The 27,559-nt window shown below is 35.2% G+C and overlaps 1 protein-coding gene across 2 annotated transcripts in view; it reads right to left on the bottom strand.

Annotated features, from left to right (window-relative positions):
* pdzrn4 (PDZ domain containing ring finger 4) overlaps positions 1–27,559 on the bottom strand; it is a 104,969-nt gene that overhangs the window by 25,957 nt on the left and 51,453 nt on the right. The window contains exon 1 of one of the 2 annotated variants that reach the window (NM_001082923.2): positions 25,234–25,302. The exons of the other annotated variant lie outside the window; for it this stretch is intronic. Within the exon in view, the coding sequence (NP_001076392.1) occupies positions 25,234–25,302 (69 nt within the window). Of the gene's footprint in view, positions 1–25,233; positions 25,303–27,559 lie in introns of those variants that run through there. 2 annotated transcript variants of the gene reach the window in all.

Raw genomic sequence — 27,559 nt, 5'->3', positions numbered from 1 at the left:
GTATTCTCGCATTATCCATCATTATGAACTTGGTGTGAAAACTGAACAAGTGCAATCAGAGTGCATTCACGGTAAATATAATTTAAGAACTAAAATGTGATTTTGGACAAGCCAAATATTTTTTAATACTGCAATAATACTTGAATATACTAGAATAAAACAAAATGCTAAAAATTCTCCAATAACAGCAAAGTGTCAGTGTTATTTGTCTATTTTTAATCATTTAAAAAAATATTTTGCTTTTTAATTTTATTTTTAATTCAACTAAGTACTTCAATTTAAACTTTATTACTAAAGATTTACATATTTTCCCACTTCAGGCATAATTCTACCCCTTAGACCTTCCCCTTACCCCTAACCATTATTTTGTGCACTCACATGAAGGGGTACGGGTGTCCCAATTCTCTTTAGCTTAAAGGCGTAAAGCTGGATCAGTAAAATTTCTCAGAATACACCATCTACAACAGCAGCATGGCTGCACATGGAAGTCAGGAGATGCACAAGTATTTATGTCATTATTACAAATTTTTACAACAAACAAGCATATGTTTTAATACATTCATAACGCCGTTCATGTTTTACCATCATGCTTAAAAAAAAAAAACACACACTACATTTAATTATCTATAATTCCTAATAATAACTCCTGTATAGCAGTCCCACAACATCTGACACTCGATGACACTTGAATACCCTGTCAGGAATGTCTGGTGGCTGGGAATAACATTTTTACAGTGTCTGGTATAATGTTACTGTTGTTTTCGTGTTTACATAGATGAATCTGGCCACGTTGTAAATGCATAGTACAGTTATGATCTTATTGCCACAATAAATATCGTCATGATAACATGATATCGTTGCCTTCAGTAATTTCCCGAAAATAAATACCAAAAATTAACACAACTGAATTAACTATAGCAGTCGCCATAGTCAATCTCATATGTAGTAGGAAATCACGATGACATATGATGACGTGTGCAGGTGTTGTAGTGCTGCCCTATTCTTAGGGGTAACTTTTGAAGCCCATCCCCTTCACACTGGTTTCAAGGGCCAAGGGGAAGGAGGAAGGGGAAGAGGTACAAAAATAAAATTAAGATTTTTAAAAACAATTATAGATAATAAAATATTACAATTACAATAATAAATTATATGATTTTTAATAGCTTTATAACTGAAAGAAGCATTGATACGAACAGCAAAATCAGTTTGAAAATATCTATTTTTTCAATTTTGTTTGGTGACACCAAAACTAAAAGCTATAACAAACATAACCTTTAATTACACCAAACGTAATCATACACTATAAATAGAATGTAACACCTAAGAAGGTGTGAATACCTTCAGTCACAAGCTTCCTAACATTGTAACACACATATCATATATAGGCAACTTTCCCACATCCATATCTGTGATTACACAATATCACAACCACATCCGCTGCCACTGCTTACACGTGTGCCTTTGCTTTAAATTAAAAACCCTCCTCTCAAAGACGTTATTCCTCTGACTTATTCTGCGGGAATCAGACGGTCTCCCAAAACACAATACAATGTTGACAGAGTTCACCCCGCAGGCAAATGTCTACCTTTCACAACATAATTAAATTCTCCATTAGCACCAACCTCGCTGTGATCCTCCGAGCGGAAGAAATGCCTCTCATTCTTCTCTATTTTCAGCTCCAAAAAATAAATAATGCATTTGAAATAACGGCCACATATATCACAGGGAGCTGTTGTATTTCTAACTAATGAGTCCTTCAGCAGGACCCAGTCGTGGATGACATGGGTTATGACAAACAGCATCAACAAAACGTTTATTTAGCCTCAGTGCCTCAATACAATAACCTGATGCAAGCATTCGCCATATTCACGGTCATACGGCAAGCTGTCATCCAGGACACCATGTGCACTGAATCTGTATTTTGCCAATTGTTTTTCTATCACTTGTTCATACGTGTGTGAAGAAATGATATATTTTCAGATTGAATGCATGTTTTGGATAGGGCCGTGTCCATTTGTCCACATGTAGCTGCTCTATTTTGGGTATAAAAGCGACAGTGGCACTAAAAAAATGAAAGTTCTGTCATTTAATCCAATGTTTCCCAACCCTATTCCTAAACAGTACACATTTCACCCTCTTCCAAATCAAACACACTTAAATCAACTCATCAGAACATTAAAAGAGAGTCCAAAAACTGAAATGAATGGGTCTGATTAGGGAGACACTCAAAATATGGACTGTCAGTGTGCCTCGGTTGGGAAACACTGGCTCACCTTTCACTAGTCACAAATCTCTTTCTTCTGTTGAACATGAAAGAAGATTTTTGGAAAAAAATTAGAAACCTGTTACCCTCAACTTCCATAGTATTTATTTTTCCTACTATGTAAGTCAATTTCTACAAAATATCTTCTTTTGTGTTCAACAGTCAAGTCTAATTGAGCTTCATTGTTATTCGGTTGCTAAGGTTGAAGAAAACAAGTAGTGCAACATGATTGTGTGGTATATTGACAAGTAAACATTATTTTTCTTATTGAGTCCTTGTAAGATGTAGTTTAAGTAAAGTGTCTGATGTTTCTACAGGTGATTTGTCAAGCCCACTCACCTGTGTGAAGCACACTCAGAAATGCACAGTGTTTTTTAATTGATATGGAGTGATTGCACAGAAGAAACAAACTCATTAATGTTTGGAACCACTTAAGGGTGAGCAAATTTTCATGTTTGGGTGAACTATTACTTTACTAAGCAAAAGTGTGGCAACATGTAAGGACTTGTTGCTCTTTCATGGTCATTTGCTGCATTTTGAAGAGCTCAACCTTATGCTACAAATTACTTTGAAGGGTCTGTGCTTCAGAATAAAAGCTTTAAAGGCTAAAGTGTGTAGGGCAGTGGTATTCAAACCTGTTTCTAGAGAAACCACTGTCTCGCAGAGTTTAATTAAACACACTAGAGACTTCTAGGCGAGTGTATTGGAGTAAAAAATTGGTAAGATGTTGGTCTTTCATTCTGAGTTTAGAGGATAAAAAACACAAAGGGAGCAAAATGTATCAATCACCTGCACCCTTCAAAATCCTTTATTCTGAACTGAACTTTAAAGTGGCCAGTTTTAAGCACTTCGCTTTAGAAAGCACTTAGCTTTCTTAAACTCTTTCCACATCTACCATCGGGGGGACTCCTATACCTATTCAATGCATGTTCTTTTGTTATTAAAAATGTTCAGCAATTTAATGTGATTAAAAACATTCACAAATATCACTGTAATATCATTTTGTTAGAACAACAGCTCTTAACTTTTGGTAAAAATATTACGTATTATTATTCTTAGATATTTTTTTTTAGCAAAATGAGCAATCCAACACTGACAGGGTGGCAGCCCACATGTTGCTTTTTTTTAGGACCAAGTGTGCCACAACATGTTTGGGCTTGTAGTTCCTCCATGGTCACTGGTGGACTAATTCAAGGTTTCTGTGGCACCAGAAATCTTCCCAAACACTTCACCTTATCAAACAAAATGATAGCCCTGCCACAGACACCACTGTTTCTTTGTTTATCTGCATGGAGGAGTTCCCCAAAAGCTTTGTTATAATAATTAGCAACACAAATAAATGAAACGATATTTCAAGAAACATTTGTAAACAGAATTACAAACTGTGGTATTTGGAAGAGTGTATCTACAGGTGGTTTGTCAAGCCCACTCACCTGCACACTCAAAAATGCACAGTGGTTTTCAAGAGATATGGAGTGATTAAACAGAAGAAAGGAACTCATTAAGGTGTGTAACTACATGTTGCTTTTATTTTTGGGACTTCAACCAAATGTTCCACAACATGTATGGGCTTGTAGTTCCTCCATGGTCACTGGTGGATTAATTCAAGGTTTCTGTGGCACCAGAAATCTTCCCAAACACTTCATCTTATCTGAACAAAAAGATAGCCCTGCCCCAGACACCACTGTTTCTTTGTTTATCTGCATGGGGGAGTTCCCCAAAAGCTTTGTTATCCAACTTTAGTTGTTAGCAACACAATTAAATGAAACCATATTTTAAGAATAATTTGAAAACAGAATAAAAAAACTGGTGTATTTGGAACTACAAATCATGACTAGTGATAAGAAGGATAGTTTGATGGTTTGCTCTTTTTGTCCACATGTTGCCTGCCCTATTTTCAGACCATAATCCAAGTGTGCTGAAACATGTAAGGGCTTGTTGCCCACCCATGGACACTGATAGATTTAATAAGATTTTCTGGCACCAGAAATTGTGGCAGAAAAGCCTATAGATGGATTTAACCAACACTTCCCCTCATATACCATTGGTTTGAAAAAAAAAAAGACTATCTGGCTTCCAATCTCATGTCATTGGTGGAACCAGTGTCACTGTTGCTTTTTTCCATGATAATTTTTTTCAGCATCAAAACTTGTGGGTGAAAAGTTCAAGGGCCTATAATGCAATTTAAAAGCATAAATAAACAAACATGAATAAATCATAAAATACTTAAAAACTGTTAATTTACACATTTTTTGTGTGTAGAATACTACTTTACCATAACTTCCTACAGCAGAAATGGTATGAGTGTGCAATTATGGAATTCAAAATACAGCAAATGCTTTGATAAAATGAGCTACTTTAGCAAAAAATAGTAATAAATTATAAAATAAAATAAAAATACTTTAAATGTGCTAGATTTTAAACAACGGATCCTTCTTGAAGTATAAAAAAAATGTATCAAGGTCTGAATTTTGCTGTTGGTTTGCTGCACAGCTGAGTTCACTTCAAGGTTCACCAATAAATGTCATGGCAAAAAATGCTGTAGAACAAGCCAACATTAATCAAATCCATCACCACAATAACACGAGGCTATATAAAACAATACAAGTAGGAGAGACCTAGGTTCAGGGCTAAACATGGCATTTTTTGTGTGCATGCTGACTCTCACTTGACCTAATGCTGAAAACTACTGATTGTTCCTTGAGGGCAATGAACCTGCTGTCTCGGCCTTAAAAATGCAGGAGAAATCAGTGGAGCGAGGAGAGTTATGGGTACTGCAGTCAGCCAGAGCGGGAGCAGAGAGACAGATCTGAGGGTGATTTGTGCTTTCAGTGGGCATGTTTCATTATTTCAGCTGATTTCGCTGGTAGGAATGTCCCACCATGCCTCACTAATGACTTTAATGAAAAAGCCTCCTCTAGAGAGAATCCAGCTCTGCTCCAAAGCTTGTGAGCTGCTTTACACTGACACAGACTGCTGCTTTTCAAGGCGACAAAGTCATGGAAGCACAGTCAGAAGTGAGTGATTTGGAATGCTTTTCTAGCATCTGATTTGAATAGAGTTCAAGGTTACCATGTTGCATTGCTTTAATAAGCATACAAATACTTGAGGCTTAATAATTGTCATGATCATAAGCGATCTAGCCTGTGCCAATCGCTGGAGAACTACCAATGTGCCAGTTTAATTAACTAAAACTCCCAGAATTATTTGCACACACACACCAGTTCTTGTTTACACATACACACAGACAGCTGGAGGCTCACGATGGACTGATAACCAGGACTTTAAATACACCTCACTCACACACACTTTGCTGAGTCTTGTAAGTTTTAAGCGAACAATTCAAAGTGTTCTCCTTGTTTAGACTTACTGTGTTTTTGACCCTTGCCTTGTTTATTGTTTTCTGTTACCTTGCCGCCTGTCCCGACCATTTGCCTGTACTTTGACTACGCTGATTTTTAAGTATTTTTTCATTATATCTAATTTTTTTCAATTACCTTATTAGATTATTTTCAGTACTAAATTTAAGTGTTTGACAATTCCTTTATAGCTTCATCTGCAATCTGGCTTTCTATTCTGCTTCAGCAATCAGATCTTTAGAAATAAACTGGAATAAGATAATATACCACCAACAACAGCAGAAACAAGGCATTGCTTTTTTAAATTATTAATTATATTAGTTTTTACTATATATATTTAATTTATTTTTTGTTGTTTATTAGTTTACATAAGAGGTTGATTCATTTTTATTTGTTTTGTTTTTACTTGTGATTTATACATTTATTGTTTCATATCTTTCAATTTTATGCCTGTTGTTATCATGTGTGTTTCTGTTACATTGTCATAAGACTGTTAAACAAAAAAATTTGAACCTAAACCTGAACCACAACAAAAAATGTTATTATTATTATTATTATTATTATATAAACTCCACCATCTCCTTGTGAAGGAGATATGAGGACAAAAAATATAATTGAACTGATTTGATGCAATAAATTAGTACATGGCACCATATTTTATAAATATGAAATTTATGGATCTATCTATCTATCTATCTATCTATCTATCTATCTATCTATCTATCTATCTATCTATCTATCTATCTATCTATCTATCTGTCTGTCTGTCTGTCTGTCTGTCTGTCTGTCTGTCTGTCTGTCTGTCTGTCTGTCTGTCTGTCTGTCTGTCTGTCTGTCTGTCTGTCTGTCTGTCTGTCTGTCTGTCTGTCTGTCTGTCTGATAAAATAAATAAAATGGAAGCAAACCTGTTACTCTGTTAAGCATGTTGTATAGCTTTTTTTTTTGTTTAATATCCAAAATAAATACATTTTACTTGCTATTATTTGTAATTGCTTTAAATTTTGAGAGAATTCTTTACTTCAGTTGTCTCTTGTTTCAACACGAGAATCAACTTGTATATAATGTCTGTTGAGGGAAAAGAGTAGCGTTATAGTGTTAGTAAACACAATCAGTCTGATCTAGTGGCTTGTGAACTTTATTGACGTGTGTCTGAATGTCTGACTGTAATAGATGTGCTGTGTTTGCTGCCCACGGCTCATTGTCTGTTACTTCCTCCTACACACATTACACACACATTAACCTTACATCTGCCAGCATTACAGACAGTAACAACACAAACAATAGCCACACACACACGGACATATGCTTTGCACCAGGCAGTACTTCTCAATTAAATCAAGGGAAGGATACAGTAACTGCTGTCTAATTCGATTTATGAGAGTTCAGGAGAAGGTGAGTGCTTGTGCATGAGTATACATATTTTATATACACATTTATTTGCAGCTCAAAGTGCTTTAAAGGGTAGAATATTCATTCATTTTCTTTTTGGCCTAGTCCCTTTATTCATCTGGGTTCGCCACTGCGAAATGACCAAATTATCTAGCACGTTTTCACGCAGCAGATGCCCTTCCAGCCGCAACACATCTCTGGGAAAAAAAGGGTAGAATATAAAACATTTTAATGCATAAGGCAAATCAGTTGTTTTTGTAATTTTTATTAAGTTTTTTAAGTGTATCTACTTTAAATTTGTACTATTTCTTTTAGTTTCTATTGTAGATTTATTTCAGTACATCAAATAGTCTAGTAAATAAATAAATACATTTATTAATTAATAGCATGTGGTTGAAATTATTGTAAAAATGTGAATATTTATTTTTGTGGTTTTTATTATTTATATTATTATTTTTATTTTTATTATTATCATCATTATTATTATTATTATTAGTAGTAGTAGTAGTTGCAATATAAATAAACATCTTAAATTATATTATATTATATTATATTATATTATATTATATTATTATATTATATTATATTATATTATATTATATTATATTATATTATATTATATTATATTATATTATATTATATTATATTATAAAACATTTTACTAAAATAAAATTTGTAATTTAATTTTTGTATTTGTTTGTATTTTTATTTTACAATTTTTTATGTAATATATTATTTATTTTACTTTACTCATTTTCATTTTATTTACAAGTTAAACTAAATTCTAGTGACAAAAAAGCTTTGTGTTTTTAGCTAACAAACACAAATAACTTAAGTACAACTGCATACAATAGCAGGCAGCAAGAAAATACTTTCAAATTCTAATATACACAATCCATAAATTTATTTTGTCAGTTCTAAAGCTAATATGCTAAATAAAATGAGTAAACATGACAAAAAGTCTGAAGTTGCTGTACACTGTAAAATTAATGGGTAATTTCAACTTAAACTTACTCAAAACATCAAGATGAATCCTGTATAACTTAATAACTGAAGCTGAAAAATGGTTAATATTTTTTAAATATTATTTAGTAACAAGCATGTTGACCTAATGATTGTTTTTTTGTTGTTGTTTTTTTTTTATTTATTTTTTTACAGTGGACTATACAATAAAAGCACAAAAAAATAGTTGCACATTCGTATGCCAATCCAAACACATTTCTAGACAAAACACACTAATTAAACTCGCTCCATCCGCATGATTGTCTGCATCTTTTGTCCCTCATCCCACGTTTATACCTGATTGTGATGAATGTGTCTGGCAGAGGAGTGTGTTTGCGCGCGTGGGTTATGCTCTGTGTGGAGCTAATGCGGCACTACAGGTGTGGCACATGGCGGACCAAAACAGACATCTGTTCCCTATCAAACCCAAAACCCAATACTGAAATTCATCTCATAACCAGTAACACAAACACAACACTGGTGAATAGGGAAAAAAAAGACTAGTTATCAGCATAATTCCCCAGATGATTGATTACGTTAAGAATAGCAAAAAATTGCAATTTGTAGTTTTCTAAAATGTTCAAATGAGACATTATTTAATTAAAGATCTAACAAATAGCATCAAATTCTAGAAATAGGCTCATTTTACAAGTTAAACCATTTTTTGGTTGTTTAAGTCATACAGCAAATCTCTTTTAGCTTATCTTAGCATAAATTATTGAATCGTATTAGACTATTAGCATGAATCTTAATTTAATTAATTATTATTAATTTAATCTATGTTAAAGACATAGATAATGATGTTATGTATCGATATTACCTAGTTACCTAGCTGGGGACTATTTTCAGAAGCTGTGTAATATCATTGCACCTGCTGCAGCTATGGTATGACTATAAAGTTTCTTTAATATTACACCCGAATGAGAGTATGGGTCCTAGCCATATCAGCCTATAGCTATAAAAATAACTTTTCTTCTTCCTTAGTACATGATGTAACATGATGTAAGAGAATAGAACAATTATAAAACTTTTTTTCTGACATTTACAGTATGTGTGAGATGCTAATGGTCAATGACTTAAGCTAAGCTAAAAGTACTCCCTCCAGAACCAGAGATCGTTTGAATGGATTCATAAACTGTAAAACTCAACTGTTTTCACTCTAGTAGACTTGTAAAATGAGCCTATTTTCCCCCAACAGTGGAGTGTTCCTTTACAGTCAAAGGTTTTTACAGAGGGGATTTTGGGTATGTCTTTGATCCATATTTCATAAAAAAAAGAAAAAGAAAAAGAAAAGAAAACGGTGAACCACTAGGATTTGTAGAATAAAATGCTACATATGATCAGTCAAATTGTATATGAACATATCCTGTAAAAATCTTTCTAATATTTATGTGAATAAAAAAGTTTGTTGTATTTAAGTGAAGATTTATGGCTCATTTTGAAAAAAAAAAAGCCTTTAAAATATGTATTATAAATAAATTTTAGACCCAAAACGATAAAATGCAATAAAAGAAACACTTAAAAAGTGTATTTTGAATGTTTTCTTTTCATCAGACTGAAAAACATTTAATGAAACACTCATTATAAACACTTAATGACACACAAAATCCCAAAATTGACAACTGTTTTTGCCGGTCTTAAACATTGTCTGAGTAAAACCAGACAGATTGTGCAAGAAGTTTAACATGTTAACGGCAGATTTAAATTAAATTATGAGTACGCTTTAATGAGCTGCTGTCCGTAACATTTTTCCCTCTCTCCCTGAATGTGTGTGTAATTGCTGGCTCTTTCTGTTGCACACCAATTAGCATTATGTGTGGAGTTGGGTTTTGCTCTCAAGGAAGGCGGAGAGAAATAAAATACTGAACGCCTTCACACCTGAACAGTCGTAAAGAGCAGTCAGATGTGTGTGAATGGATGGTCTCTGACTCATACAGACACACTGGCATGTTTGGCGGTGTAATTTAGCTCCATTCAGGCTGTCGGCAGTCAGTCAGCGGCTGCTTTCACAGTTTCTCAACGCATGAGTTCCAAGATGAATTGCATGTAATTGGTTAATCAGAAATAGACATGGTGGACTCTGAATGAGCAGATAAACAGACAGAACAATATTTTTACATGGGACTGAAATGGAGTAAAGGGGTCCACTTTTGTGTCCAGACGATATTTATCAATGCATAGGATTATGATGTAATTATGATTACAATATATGAAATGATATGATATCAAATGATATGATATGATATGATACGATGAATGCTAATTGTATGATAATTATATGATAAATATATAAATTTTATTTATATATTTTTATGCAGCGGATGCCCTTCAAGCCGCAACCCATCTCTGGAAAACATCCACACACTCATTCATACTCATTCACTTCAATTTAGCCTACCCAATTCACCTGTACCGCATGTCTTTGGAGTGTGCGGGAAACCGGAGCACCCGGAGGAAACGCATGCGAAAGCAGGGAGAACATGCAAACTCCACACAGAAACGCCAACTGATCCAGCCGAAGCTCGAACCAGCGACCTTCATGCTTTGAGGCAATAGCACTACCTACTGCGCCACCGCGTCACCATAATATAATATAATATAATATAATATAATATAATATAATATAATATAATATAATATAATATAATATAATATAATATAATATAATATAATATAAAATGTTTTATCAACCTTTAATAATACTTTATAATAGTGTAAACAAATATATAAAAATGTGATTTATTTCTAAACATTTTTCTTTCTTTTTTAGGACTTAGAAATTTTACAACTAAATGTTTGTAACCAAAAAACACAAAACTAAGTCTGAATATAAGCACAGTCCTTCAAAACAAAAACCTATAAACCCAGTATAAGGTTTGTTTGGCAACTATTTCCCTCTCCCATATTTCTTTAGTATATTTTCAATGACACATTTGAAAGCACACAACAAGACATCAAATCGCTTGTTTTTTGGAAGATCTGCTGTAAGACTTGAACCCTGCTGATGTTTCAGAGAGCAGATCTGGTTACGGGGCAGAGACTCCACGGTTTGCCCCACAGATGGACTGCCTGATACTTAATACCCAAACGGACGGCGCAGGAGACCTCGGAGAGATGCTAATGACTTTCAAAGCACGCTGGAAACCCAACTCAAGTTTAATAGTGTCATGGTATCAAATGAACAGCAAAAGACGTTTGGACTTACTAACCAAATAGTGACAGACAGCAATGAGAGGGATCTACCCGCATCAATACAACATATTTCACAACCAATTCAACAAATTACAACCAAACAAAAGAATTATAGAGACAGCCATTATTTTATGCCTCATGAAAGCTATGAACAATATTTTTGTTTTTAGCATTTACATTTGACTCCGGAGTAGCCGTATTACACAGGTACTAATAAAATATTTAAATATATGTGATATAACAAAATGTATAATCTTAATAACTCAGATTGGAGTTTTAGGGTTAGCTGCTTTGTGAACACTTTAGAGTTATTACTATAATAAAGATACAACAGGTCATTAACAGAAATTACTTTTCATCTCCAGTAGAACCTTAAAACAGATTTGTAGCTGAAACCATACTCCCGGATGATTCATAAAATGTCAATGGCTAATGGTACTTTTAGGGCGATAAAACAAACCACATGGTGCTAATGGCTATCATAAATTTTTATTTTTGGATGATCTATCCCTTTAAAAAATGCTTGTTAGTTTATAGTCAATGTATCCAACTAACTAACAAACTAACTAACTAACTAACTTACTAACTAACTATGAGGATATAATTTTGCTCCACAACAGCTGTGCTTTTGTGTGACTGATAACCGAGAGGTTAACTCCTTGATACTCGTTATCAACGGAATGTTACATCTCTTCTTCCAGAGTTTGTTCATTTGCAGGAACAATCACAGACGGGAGGGGCTCAAGCTCACTCTCTTGCAGGCTCTGTTGTGTGTATGCATAACTTTTTCTGTGCAGATTTGCTGTTCTGCCTAACAACTGATAATTAAACTGATGATTGAACGGATCTGGATGGAGGATCTTTCTTACTGAAGCGCCCCAGGACAGGGGCTGAAGAGAAATTGGCGATAGATACTTGGCTGCGAGAGTTAGAGAGTATTTTGAAATGCCCGCATGTAAACCTCATACTGTAAAGGGTTTATTCTGCAGCCCAGAGCGCTCTGTATTCTTTATCCATTTGATTCATTAAATTAGTTTAAATTTATTTGAAGTCTCTGACCAATCTTTGAACCTGGGGGACTAGGGGAAAGTCCAACACTAACTAACTAACTAACTAACTAACTAACTAACTAACTAACTAACTAACTAACTAACTAAAATGAACTAAGATTGATACTTGGTTCGCTGTTCAAAAAAGAACATTTACTCACTATTTACTCACCCTCAAGTATACTTTTAGAATTAAAGGTACAGGAGCTGTCACTGGAGCAGTACCTTCTCAAAAGGTACATATTTGTAACTGAAGACACCATATAGGTACCTCAATGGACCATATTGGTACCTTAATAGACCATATTAGTACATTTAATGTGCATACGGGTACTAATATGGGCTTTGAAGTATCACTGTTGTCGCTTTAGGTACAAATATGTCTCTTATGAAAAGGTATTGACCCAGTGACAGCTCCTGTACCTTTAATTCTGAGATTGTATTTCCTTTTACTGATGAACGGCAACCATTTATGACTTCCATAGGAGAAAAAAAGAAATGCTACTTAATGGTTACCAGTTTTCAAACTTTTTAAAACCTCTTTTGTATCCAATAGAAGAAAGAAACAGTCAAGTAAGATAAGTAAAATATGACCGAATTTTCTTTCATGTTCACAAATGAAAGAAAATAAAATCAATTCTAAAATGTTTTAATGTGAAATCTTCGTTTCTTAGACATGACTTCTGTACTTAAAGCAACCCATAACACATTCAATCACAGGAAGCAATGTTTAACCGCTATCAGCCCATCATTGTTGTTGAATAAAGGACGTCTCGGTGTGCTGATGTCAGACTCTGAGGAAATGACCCGGGCCAGTTTGTGTCTCACACTGACAGACTGTCACTCTCACAGGGGGCCGAGGCCAGCCAAGAGGAACAGACAAGAGCCCTGACCTCCCAATATATGAGTGTGCGTGTGTGAGACTGATAAAAGGTGAAATGCATCCAATCCTGCCTGCTATTGCCAGATGCAAGACAGCATGTCCACAATGACACAAGGTCTCCCTCCATACTTCAGCTTTACATATCAGTTCATTCAAGTGTACTAACAGTGTGAAGTATTGAAATTGGCTTATAGGTGAAGGTGTTTCCAACCGCATGTTATGAAAAATGCTCCAATAGATACAATTTAAATGGATAGTTCACCCAAAAATGTAAATTCTGTCATTATTAGAGACAGCAAAAATGAAGAGATTTTAAAGAAAGATGAAAACCTGTAACCATTGACTTTAATAGTATTTGTTTTTTACTGATGTCAATGGTTACAGGTTTTCAGCTTTCATCAAAAACTTTCCTTTGTGTTCGACAGGATAAAGAAACTCATAGAGGTTTATAAACACAATAGGGTAAGTAAATTCTTAGTAAATGTTCATTTTTTTTTTAATGAACTATCCCTTTAATGTCCTTTCCAGCACGCACAAACAAACAGTTAACACAAAAAACAACTACTTTTATTATTTTTATATTCATGCAAATTATGATTTTTATTATCAAGTAATAAAGAGTCACTTTTGCACAGATTTTCAAAACACCTTTACCATAGTGTGCCATTTGTTAAACTAAGACATTTTACCATTTAAATCGCACGTCAATCGCTACAAGGCTTTCCATACATAAGTATGAAGAAGTAAACAAATAAACAACACATAAAGGCAAAAATCTAAATAAATTGAGGTCTTATGGAGAAAAACCTGTAAACTGATGCCGTTTGAAAATAATGATCAGTTTCTTGCACAGATTGAACATTTGGCTTCATAAAATCTCAATGTATCATTAGCAGTCACTCACAGGTATTAATTTTGTTATGCCTGCATATATTTTTTAGGTTCTTAAAGTCGAAATGCCAGAGTTTTAATCTAAAAATCTCCTTTAAAATTTTGCTGAAGAGAAGAGAAATGTCATAAAATAATTTTATGAGGGCCAAGATACAACAGTTTGAATATCTGGGATCTAAGGGTTAAAAAATAAATCTAAATATGGAGTAAATCTGCTTTAAACATACATACTAAAGCACACAAAGTTATACATACATAAACCGACATACTAAAGCACTGCTAGTCATGTTTATCTGTTTCTAAAAGAATTAAACATGCTTTTTAGCACCACTCATTAAACATCTAACAGTGAAACTGCCACGAAACAAGCCTGGAACAACTTAATAAAATGTCTGCACAAACGGCGTCACAGGCACATATAATTTTCATGAGAGTGCTTAGAAATTAAGCACTGAGATTTTAATATCCCTTAATTCCTCAGCCTTCCTGTTTTCTCTCAGAAAATATCTCACCTTTGCTAGAACAAAAGAAGAGACAGAAAGTGAAGTGGGGGAGGGGGATCATCCTTCGTTTTGCGTGCCACACACACACAAAAAAAGCCACTGAGCTCCATTCCTGTGCTATAACCTTGCACACGCAGATGCTTCATTATACCATCTGCATAACAATCCTACCAAGTAACTGTACTACTGGGCTGAACTGGAATGCTCACCAATTGTTGTTTAATATTGCAGACACACCACACTTAAGCCATAAATTATCTGAATTCGTCTGAAGGGCTCTTGAACTGTAATTCTCCACGATACATTGGCAGCTGCACAAAACACATATTATTTCCTCCTTGGATTCTGCCAGATGGGATATTAGGAATTGTCATCTAGACTTATGTACCTGCTAATTGCGTGTTAATTACAAATGGATCAATCCACAATCCTCTGGTGCATGGTAAAAGTGCTATATAAGCCCAATCAATGTAGAACAAATCAAGGCAAAACAATCTAATTTAAAGTCAATGTGAATTGCCATTTCAAAGCCAATTTAATAGCTTGACGCGTTTCAGACTGAAACAAAATATTTGGCCTGAAAAGAGGCTATTCTGGTTGATTTTATTTATAGAAAATCAATTGACAAATATAAAATTGGCAATATTATATGGCACTAAAAACTAATTTACAAATGAACTTACAAATCATAACATTATAAGTGTGAAAAAAATGAATGAATGAATGAATGAATGAATGAATGAAGCTAATTTAAACGACGAATAGCTACTTATACCATGATTATGAATATTATAAAGACAAAAACTAATGAATGAATGAATGAATGAATGAATGAATCTAATTTAAATGACAAAGGGCAAATTAATATATCGTGATTATGAATATTATGAAGACAAAAACTGATGAATGAATGAAGCTAATGTAAATGACGAAGAGTTAATTATTATACCATGGTTATGAATATTATGAAGACAAAAACTGATGGATGAATGAATGAATAAATTAATTAATAAATGAATGAAGTTAATTTAAATGAAGAACTAATTATTATATCATAATTATAAATATTATGAGGACAAAACCGGATGAATGATTGAATGAATAAATGAAGCTAATTTAAACGATGAAGAGCTAATTATTATACCATGGTTATGAATATTATGAAGACAAAAACTGAGGAATGAATGAATGAATGTTAAAGCTCATTTAAATAACAAAGGGCAAATTATTATATCATGATTATGAATATTATGAAGACAAAAACTGAAGAATGAATGAATGAATGAATGAATGAATGAATGAATGAATGAATGAATGAATGAATGAATGAATGAATGAATGAATTAAGTCAATTTAAATGACAAAGGGCAAATTATTATATCATGGTTATGAATATTATGAAGACAAAAACTGATACATTGTTCACTATAAAACCATACATAGTAACAGTTTTGATTTCTTGTCTGTCTTTATAATTAGTTTGTTTGCTTGTTCTATATCTGCAGCTTATGGTTGTTTCATGGTAATATCAATAAAGATAAAACATTTTGCATAATAAAAATAAAAATTTTATATTAAAAAAAAATCAGTTTGATATATGATAAATAAATTCCACCCATCTCAGTTTTAAAAATCTTGTCTAGTAGTTTTAAAAAATGTCATTTCATAATAGATGAGGCATTAGCAGGGTTCTGGGTCAGCTTAGCGATATCAGTCATTTTATCCAAGAACCGTGACAAGAAACATTACAGAAAGATTTTCCGATTTACTTTTTTAATGCTAGATCCATCACACTATAGCTCTAGTCATTAAGTCAAGTGAACAGCAGTATGTAGATTTAATGCCCAGTGTTTCATTCGTGCAGCACCCATGTGTGACGAAGGTGTAATCAGCCCCTTTTGACTTGGCAAGTGGGCCGACTCACAGAGGACTGCATGATGAGGGAAAGACAAAACTCCATAACTTCTTATAATTACCAATCAGCTCTGAAGCCCAGCACTAATTACACACCAGTGTGTCTCGGGCAGACAAGCAGGTCATCTCCTCTGCGGTGCATGCCAGACAAAGAACTTTTATTATCTCTTCTGCTGAAATTAGACTATGATTGTCTTATGAATGAAAGAATGGCATGATCGGTTTAAGGATATAAACAGGCAAGTGTTGGAATATAAGATACAAGATGCGTCTTCATCATAGTTTAGTTATAAGCTTGAAGTGTTCTTGACATGACACATTGTGAATATAAATGAGATTTTATGCATGCTTATGACAACCGTCATTTGGTGTCATCAGTTTTGTTCTGTCATTTTAAATGCAAAGGTGACTTGTTTTAAATGTCTTTGTGATGACAGCTTGAAGAGAAAATAACTTGTTATAAATCTGTCACTAACATGATTGTCATGAGGCCATTGTAATAGTAGCATGAATATATTTCTGATCACTTTTTTCTCAGTGAAGCGTCAATACTCAATTTTATAACAGCGTCATTAACATTTAATGACATTTAAATGACAAATTCAATTTGTACCACTGTAGCTGAGGTCACAAAAAAATGTTAATGATGCTGTTATAATATTCATGAAACAATTATAATAGCCTCAAGACAATCATGTTTATGTCAGATTTATGACAAATTATTTTCTCTTGGTTTCGTCAAGCTGTCATGCAAAAACATCTCAAACAATGTCACCTTTGCATTCAAAAGGGCATATCTGAGTGAATTCAACCTAATAACAGTTGTCAAAACCATGCATAGAATCGTATTCACATTAGTCTTATGAACACCCCCTTCAAGTTACCAAAAATGAGTCACATTAATCCAATAATGTAGAATATGGCTCCTTATGATTTGAAATATAAGCAATAATGCATGCTGCATGGGTAGTGGGCTCAAACAGGTGGTATATATATGGGTAAAAAACGAGAGCAGAAAGAGGGGCTCATAGTGAAGACCTTCAATCAGAGGGGCTGACTGGTCGAGTGGGTTTGCTGTACGGTTGTAAAGGTCAAGACTGCACTTCTTAAAATGAAATAACACAAAAAAGAAAAGGTCATCTAATAATTTCACTTTGAAAGACAGTCATACATGAGGCAGATCAGACAGAAGTGCAAAATCCCATGAAACGCAATCCACCTCAGCGGCAAAGGCAGCGAAAGCAATAACAATGACTCTGCTGAGATGTCTTATTACAGTCAATGCAATTTAACTTACAAAAACCCATAAAAATTGATACACAACCTTGCACCGGCATATTACATCTGTGGCAAATACCAATATGATGATCATTATTTTCTAACAAATATTCATACTTTATAATAACCTATATTTGCAAGCCTGGGCCACAACACTAGTTTTATGCTGGGTATATTTTTGGTAATAGCCAAAAATACAATGCATGTGTCAAAATGATAGATTTTTCTTTTACAACAAAAATTATTAGAATATTAAGATCATGAATATTTTTCATATATCTTATACCTAAATACATTTGTATGCGTTATTAAGCACTTTATCTAGACAGTTTTAAAGCAGATTTACTCCATATTTAGATTTATTTTTTAACCCTTAGATCCCAGATATTCAAACTGTTGTATCTTGGCCCTCATAAAAATATATCAATAGAAAATTATTCAATTTCAGAAAAAAAGTTCTTTACCCAGCAAGCATTTTTGTTTTTTCAAAGATGTCTAATAGATGTCTGATAGACGTCTAAACATAGTCGTCTTGGCTAAAAAAAGGCTAAATTTGGACCGTCAGTGAAAATCTAAAAGAAAATCTAACTAGACTAGTCATCAAATAAACACAAATGAATGACTACACACATTAAGTCTGTCTAATCTGTCTATTTGACGAATAGTTTAGTTTTAGGCTATTCTTAGATGTCTATGAGATTTTCACCGACAGCCCAAGTTTAGCCTTGTTTTAGCCAAGCTGTCTACGCTTAGATGTCTATTAGACATCTATTAAGCGCAAAATTGTTTGCTGGGTTATAAGACACACCTTAAAATTGACCCTAAAGACAAGATAGATTTAGCCAATCCTATACTGTTTGAAATTACACAGCATGTGTAATTGGCTTCTCTAAAAAAAAACTATGTTCCTCCTCAATCAAAAATAACCTGGCACAGGAAAAAGAAGTAAGAAAATTAAAAATTAAGAAAGAGCTAAAAGCAGAATTGACCAAGGAGTTGTTGTTGTTTTTTTCTGTGTAGAAACCCAAAGGGTCAGAAATGACATAATGGTTTTGATTTGGACAGGTAATTGATGGTTTGACTTATCTTTGAAAGATTTTGTTTTGGATGGATCTTATGCTTTTAATATCCTCTTTGAAAATTGCCTACCTAAGCTTTGACATACTATGCTTTTACACAAAGTAATAATCTATTACTAAAATCTCAAGCGTGACAAGTTAAAAACTAAAGTATAAGCTAAGTTAAGGCAAACCAGTAAATATAACTCTAATCACTAACAAATATAGTATTGAAACATGGTCCATTCCTAACAAAACAGACTAAGTTCTAAATGCATTACCCTAAAATGTAATGAACTATCGTACATCTGCTCGTGTTCTGCTTTTAAAGCTGACATTATATTATACAGTACATATTCACATGAAGCCTGAAATCTGGTGTGGTTCAACTCAAAACCACACACACACACACACACACACACACACACACACACACACACACACACAGTAGGCATACAATGCATCTGGAAAGGAAGATCAGCGGGTGTGCAAATGACACGAACCACAGTTTTAGATGAGGTCATCTGCTCAATTTCCAGATCAGGAGAATACGATGAACTCAGCATCTGTCATTTTTACCAAAGCACAAAATCAACAGGACCACTGAGAGAGAGAGTAAAGTCTATTTTTAGCAATAATTATACAACCATTCCATGCATGCTAGAGCCAAAAAGAATGAAATGGGCTTTAAATGAGATTTCCATCATATGCGCGCACATACACACACACACACATGCTTCGCCTGGGCAGGAGTTGGCAGGGTCTGCTGATATGATCACCCCAGGGCTTCTGCTATCTGACAGGCTTATCATCCAACACACTCACAAGATCAATCAAAACTACATGTTTCTCTGTCTTTGCCTTCTTTCGCTCCACACCCATCGCGTTTCATCAGCTATAAGCATCGTTCAGAGAAAGGCTCCGGGACAGGAAGATGGATGATAGTGTTCGGAGAGAGAGCGAGAGCGATGGGGGACGTGGCCCAGCAGTGACGATGCCAATAACCTCGGTTCAGGAAAGAGTGTGAAGGATCTTTACACACATACACACTCAAAACTCAATCTTACACGCTCACGAAAGCCAGCTCTTTTTTGGCAGGTCTCTCTAAAGGTTGTCCTCCATCTGGAGACCCATTAAACTTGAAGGCTGTGATACACTGACTGCCCAACACACCCGCTCAGATCCTGATCCATATGGCTGTTAGCGCTCTCGGGACTGACACTTTCTCTGACCCTCGATGACCACCGTAGGGGGCATATAGAGGTAAACCAATGCCAGCTATTTTATGTTAATTCAAGATCAAATATTTATTGAAGGATTTGAAACTAATTTTGCATTCATCCAAAGCATTTTTAACTTTTCATTTAATGATGTCTCTGAGAATTTGTGGAAAAATAGACGCTAAAAGGGAGCGTGTTAGTGAGTGGGAGGTGATATCTTTCGCTCTTGTCCCATGCTGATTCACAGACTGGAAATTGCACTGAGCATCTGTCCCCATACGGGCTCCTGACCATGGCCATAAACTGCACTGCTCCCATGAGCCTCAGCATTTCAGCTTGACTGAGTGCAATAGCCTCTCATACTAATACAAATTCGCTGATCAGCAATTACTACAGTTTTAGTGGATACTGGTTAAATGAATGCATTTACAGTTACACACGTCAATTTTTTACTACTAATATGTAACTTTAATGGTGGAGCGGTGGCGCAGTGGTGCTCTGGTTTCCCCCACAAGTCCAAAGACATGCGCTGTAGGTGAATTGGGTAAGCTAAAATGATGTGTGTGAATGAGAATGTATGGGTGTTTCCCAGTGATGGGTTGCAGTTGGAAGGGCATCCATTGCGTAAAACATATGCTGGATAAGTTGGCGGTTCATTTCACTGTGGTTACCCCTAATTAATAAATGGAGTAAGCTGAAAAGAAAATGAATGAATGTAACTTTAAAACTGGAACTAGAACTGTACAACCACTAAAGTAGAATGGCCATAATGGTCATCTGACCATCCTCATTTACCTTTCACATCATAGTTACAAAGTTTCTATTGAGATATTAGAATTAAGTTTTAAATTCATTACTCTAAAAATACAAATAATAAATGTTTATGAGTTACTTGACCAGCCATAAAGATGCGGACCACACTTGGTCTGGCACCACACTGAATATGTCGTTTTGATGTCTGAAGGAAAGGTTTCACTATCAGAAAGTTGTGTTTGTGCTTGTAGGAAGTTGCAAGGCAACAGAGGTGGCACATATTCAAAGGCAAGAAAATAACCAGCAACAAAGACTCTAGAGTACACAAACCATGTCACTTATATATTTTTGAATGGGGAAAAATGTAATGGTCAGTGTGGCAAATGAAGCCCCGCCTTCTTGTACATCATCGGTCACTTTAGATGTTTAGATGAACAGCTCGGACCAGTCATGTTTTTACGATAAGAAATATATCCACATAAAGCTTAAAATCTGTGAACCAACTACAAATGAACCAACTACACTTAAAAACAAAAGTTTTCTGTTTTTTTAGTCTGTATGAAATGAATGTGGGGTGCAGTCTATCCTGTCAATCGCACATCACATGACAGCAATGACTCAAATGCCCACAAACTTGTAAACAAAGACTTGCTGTTATTTCTGGAGGAGATACGCCATCAAGACCAAGTTGTGAATTACTGCTGAAGAGCAGCGATATCTGACGAAGCATTTTTCAGCGGATGATAATGTCGTTATTTTCGAATGCACATGTGCATTCGCTTGGGCAACCTGAAAAAAAAAAAATGCTGATTTTATTTAATTCTAACATTTAGAAATGAAACTTAATAAACAGTTGTTGTTTAATTTCATTGGTGGTTCCAAATATGTAATGTAATCGTAAGCTTAGGCAAACTGTTTTGAAAAATTTGATGTTTCCCCATTCAAAGATGGCCGCAGAGTGAAATGACTTGCCTTAAAGGGACTTTGCTAGCAAACACTGAAATGCATGTGATCAATTTGACCATTATGGTAATTCTCGGTAGAAATACTCTTTTGTGTTTTGTAATTTTAATAGAATAACAGAGATAGAAATAAATATACAATTAGTAAAAGTCAGGGTATTACCGTAACATTATATGGGTTTACTTGGTCACACATTTTTTGATGGTCCGTTAGTTGAATTTAAGTTAAATTGCATATACATGCCAACTAATTCTTATTAGATTATAATTAGACTGTTAGGTTGGAGTTAGAGTTGGGGTTGGGGTTAGTGCAAGTTGACATGTACTTGCAAAGTTAAATGTCTGCTGAAGGAGCATATAAACAGATATAAAGCAGACAGTCTACTAATACTCAAACGAACCATCAAAATAAAGTGTCACCCTTTAATTTTTATATTTGTTGAATTACAAACTTTAAAAACGGTCAAAATAACTGCCGAGGTAGTTCTAGCTTTAAGGGGTAACTAAGTCCAAATCTCAGTCCATTTTTTTCTGAGTCTTGTTTTGATTTTTAATAGTTGCTTAACTACAGTTGAATGACTATGTCCTTCATTCAAAAATACATACAGAAATCCATGGTAGATCCATGGATTCACACATTTTATACTCCCATAACTTCTCACTATCGAATGGGTATTTCTGTAGTTTTACACAATACTGCAGAAAACAATGCTTTGCTTCTCAAAAGCTGTCTTTTTGAAAGGTTACCTGATATCATTGAGTGTTTACATCACCCTCAAATCAAGTAATCTGTAATAAGACTTGAAATGTCATCACATATAACATCATAATGAATAAACAACAGCCATCTGCAGAAAAAAATGCCAGTCACATCTGACAGGCAAACTAAGGTAAAACAGCTCAGACATTACAATCCAAATCCTGATCTTGCTGACAAAACATAAACACGCAGACAAGTCTTCTGATTAGAATATAAGACAGTGGGAGTACGGGACGTCTTTGTAATGTGGCTAACAAAGAAAGAAGAATACATTTCCATGGTGAGCCCGTAGAGGGGCGAACACTCACACTAAACTCATAAATCTCACAGACCACCAGGGCTAAAGGGGTTGTGCTGCCAAGAATAGTGTCAAAATTGTCAACGGGCGTGAAATTGCATTGTAGGCGTGTTTGTGTTTATTCATGTCGGCTTGTTGTTGTGACTTTAAGAGCAACACGGTGCAACATTTCCTTTGATTTCCTCTGGCAAACATAAAAGCTCGAAAAATTTAAATTGCCAAATAACAGAGACGGAAACATCTGAGGCAGCGCTTCCTTGACACACTTTCGGGTTCAGCTTGGGAATTCACTCCATGGAGAACAGATCCAGATTTCCCATTTCTTTCAACCTTCCGTAGCACCTTCATCCTTCCTGAAGACATAACATTATTATTCCCGTCTCCCCCTGTTCTGTCTTTCTTCAGCTGAATTCCGCTGCTAACACACCAAAGGGACCAACATGTGACATATGAAAAGCCATCTCATGTCAAGCAAAAGCTAACTGAACTCTACCATACACACACACACACAAATACAATCTCTGGGGTGTCAAAGAGGCAACATGCTGCTCGCAAAAACGTAGTCAGCCCCTCTTCACTCTCTAATGCCAGAAAAGAGTAAGCACTTATACAAAACTCACAATCACAGGCAAGAGAGGGAAAAAACCCCAGCGAGAGCTATCTGAGCAAAATCACAAGTCCGCTGTTTTGAACCAGTAGGGATCAAACTTCTATCACCTCAGTCTAGCCACCAACAGGGATAATCCTCTCAGATTGGCGTACACACAGGCAAAAGCCACGTTTTACCATCTAATTAGGGTTCAAAGTCATTTTGTATAACAGCTTAATGAGGCGGCGATCAGAGCAACATGAAACTATTATTTTACATGCTTCATGCCCAGGAGGGAGCACTGAAACTTTAGTTACCCCTTAAATTGGAGAGGAGCGGAGCAATCGGTTGATCAAAACTAGTATCAACACTAAACATTAGTGGCTACAGAAGACAGTCCAAATGAAGTATATGAATACAATGCATCACAATAAATGACGCTTTTGCATGTATTTGAAGAAGTCCTGTTTAATAACATGCACCTTATCCAGGATTGCTCCCTTGTTGCAAGTCTCACTTGCAACTATAATGCAAAGACAAGTTTCACTACAGTGTGCAATCCGCCTCCTGCTCCTCCTACCTGTAAGCAATTTGTACAGCAGTTGTGCCAAATAACGAACATGGTTGTAAAATGTGTGCACTGCATAACTTCCTTTGATAGCAGAGAAATGCTTCCAGGTAAGTCCCACATACAGTTGGGAATTTCTCACAGCAAAACAAAGAGTTCCTGTAAAGAATTTATAGCTACTACTTTGCAGATTGAAAGACAGGACAGCTACTGAACACTAGCCGAATGTCTTGGCAATGGGCACCTTGATGTTAAAAGGACAAAAAAAAAAAAAATGTCAGAAATGCCAATGGACTGTCCTGTAATTGATGATTTGGAAGTGTTTTATTGATGCCAATGTCAGATGTTAATTTGATGTCATTTGACAGCAAGGTAGTTTACATTGAAGCAATACAAAATCCAGTGCAAATTTGTCATATGCTAAACTACATTATAATGTTTTTATCATTATTTTGGTGGTCAAAGGGCATCAATGTGAGTATGACTTCAATGATTTTAAAATTCATTCATTCATGACCTCGTGGTTGATGTCATTTCGATGTGGATTTGGCATCAAGGTACCTGCTGGGTCAAAAATCCTTTCAATCAGTAAGTTTGAAACCGTTAACCTTATGGGCAATGATAAGTTCACTTTTTGTGCTTGCAGGTGAGCAGATTTTGAATCCAAGCTTGTGGTTCTTTCCATTTCCCAACCCCTCACTCCCTTCCACTAACTTGGCTGGCTATAGACAAATTGGTCCCTCTACTGATCCTGGTTTAACAAAAGGTTTAATTTCTGCCAAATGATGGAGTTTGGTTTCCTCTCCTTGGTTTCTTACCATTGACTTGATCAGTTGGAGTGTGATGACAGTTTCAAATAGAAAAACTGCATTTTTTAGTACTGCCTGGTGTATGTAAACTTGTTTCATTTTAGTCTGTTTATCTATCTGTTTTGATACAATATAAAGCACCATAAAAATGTAGGTGACTTCACTATTTGTCCACTCTTCAGTGCAAGTGTTTTCTAGGGTATTTTCCCATATACTGTACTAGTATGTAGAAGTATGTGTACTTGTGATTTTCTAATTAGTAAGTCGCATCACTAAATGTAAAATTCAGATGCAAAAGCCTCTAAGTGCCATTAAAACACTTTTAAAACAAACATTTTCTCGAGCTCCTGTATGTATACCTAATAATAGCTTATTTTTAGAAAAGATCTCTCAAGAGAAGGTGTTTTGACTCAAAAGGGTCCCATCTGATCTCAAAACACTTGACTATAAGAATTTGAGGAAATTCCAGTGTATGTTAAGCAAGTGAACTCACCTGTGCGATCTCGTACAGCAGCTTGTAGTGCTCCTCTCTCTTCTGCAGCGTGCACAGGTTACAGCCCATCTCGCCACCACGGGTCCCCCAACAGATCTCTGGCAGTAGTGCACACGAGTAGGCACACTGGGGATTTCCCTCAAATGTTGAGTAACGTCTCTCATCAGTGGGTACCTCTCGCCCTATCTTCTTTTGTGTAAAAATCACGCACTGAACTGCCTGCCCGGTGTAGCACAATTCCTTATGAATGACTCTATGTTTGCGTGCATCGTACCACCTCGATCTCTCTGTGTCTCTCTCATCCACACTAGCTGACTAGCAGTCATCTACGCACGCTGTACTAAACCCCTCTTCACAGAGACACACCCCCCTTTTCTCACTCGCCCATCTCTCTTTCTCTCTCGGTTCCTCCCTCTCTCTCTCTCTCTCTCTCTCTCTCTCTCTCTCTCTTTCTATCTAAAGCTCGGTGCACATGACTACACCTACTCTAGCTCATGAATAATAATGGATATTCATAAAAGATGATGCGTAGAAGATGCTGTGACTGTGTTAACTGGGTATTTATCTCAAGGCATTAAATAAAGTGGTAACGACCACCTACTGAACAGCTAAATCTGAATACATCTCACATTCAGATAACACCGATATATTAATTGATTGATTTATGTGGTTCATTTCTTAGCCAATATGCTGTATTTATTAAATAGGGATTGGCTTTGTGAATGAAAAACTACCGTGGCGTGTTCAGAGATTTGTATTAAATTGATTTTAACTATTTTGAAAACACTGTGTCTAATCTAGAATTGATCTAAATTGACAACATTTGTATTCAGTAAGAGTTTTGTTCTGGTTTCTCCATCGTATGTGTGGGCAATTCTTGTAGACTGTAAATATCACTGCTCTAAAACATCATCACTCATCGCTGCACATTATATATCAAATATCTTCTAATTAGCTTTGACTGTATTGCTATGTAAAGCAGTTTTTGCAACCTTTTGGTTGTAATTTGCCTGCCAGTCGAAATTAACTTTCAGTGTGGTCATAAATCGCTGTAATGGTTTGTGTCTTCAATAAATAAATATGACTGCAAGAGCTTCCACTTATCATAAGCATCCATTTCAAGTCATATACAATGTTTATATTAGATCCTGCAAAAGAGTTTGGAATAAGCATTGAAATAGCTTTTTTTAAACAGATAAAACTAAACCACTTTGCTCTTTATATTGGCATTGATGTTATAAACTACTCAGATGACCACTATGTGTGGATATGACAAGAATTAAATTTAACAGCTAAACATACAATTGAAAACCCATACTGGTTATTCACTATATAGTTGTACATGGTACTATACATTACATTGGTTACGACCTTGCTGTATTTACCCACACGTGTCAGCGGTTGATAAATTAGATTTATGTTGGTGGCTTATAGAAAGACAATTGGTCCGTAAATATGCAAAAGAAACAGGAAAAGACATAGAACACTATTGATTGTCCTCAAATTAGTTTCCAGACTCACAGTGAGAGTAAAAAAAGAGAAACGTGTGGTGATAACCGTATACCATTGAGGCAGTTGTCCACTGGCGGTGAGACAGCTCTCTTGGGAAGCAATAATCCGATTTGCGGGGCTTTAATTTCACTCAGCAGGTTTGGAAAGGATCTGAGCCAACTTTGCACAAACAGAAGTTTCTCCCTCCTAAACACATCCCTGTACAACGTGTGCCTGGGGACACAGAATTTTGGAATGACTCCATGTCCATCTTACAATATATTTACTTCTTAATTTTACATCTTTTTCAAGACATTAAAGCTGGGGAGACATTATTGAATTTTCAGTCAATGTTTGGATCCTAAAAGGTTTACTGTAACATGTCAATTATGATGACATTAATTTTCATGGCTACTTTCAATTTCTTTTACTAGTTTACATCCTCTCCAGAAGCCTGAGGTTGGGAGGTGAACGCTGCTGGCACAAAATCACCTTCCAGACCCTTCTCATTCACTGTTCCCTGCTGGTGGAATAATCTTACCAATTCTCTCCCCTATAAAATTTGCAACTTGATGAATTGTTTCATTATTTATACAATGAGTATAGTGTTATTTTATATTTGATTATCAGACTTCTGTATCTCAATACTGAAAACCCTAAAGTAATGTTTATTTACATTTTTATAATTCTGTTCTGTTTTTATCTGTGCTTTAATTTGTATATTTTATAGAGCTGCAATCCCCTACAAGGTCTCCCCAATCAAAGTGAAATTGTCTGGTGAATTGATAGTCATTTCACAATAAACAAATATTGCAAGTTCTGAGTTTTTTTCCAA

Source organism: Danio rerio, chromosome 4 (genome assembly GCF_049306965.1).
Source record: "Danio rerio strain Tuebingen ecotype United States chromosome 4, GRCz12tu, whole genome shotgun sequence".
Lineage (NCBI taxonomy): Eukaryota > Metazoa > Chordata > Actinopteri > Cypriniformes > Danionidae > Danio > Danio rerio.
Note: the sequence above shows the minus strand (reverse complement) of the source record. Positions and strands in the feature narration are given on the sequence as shown.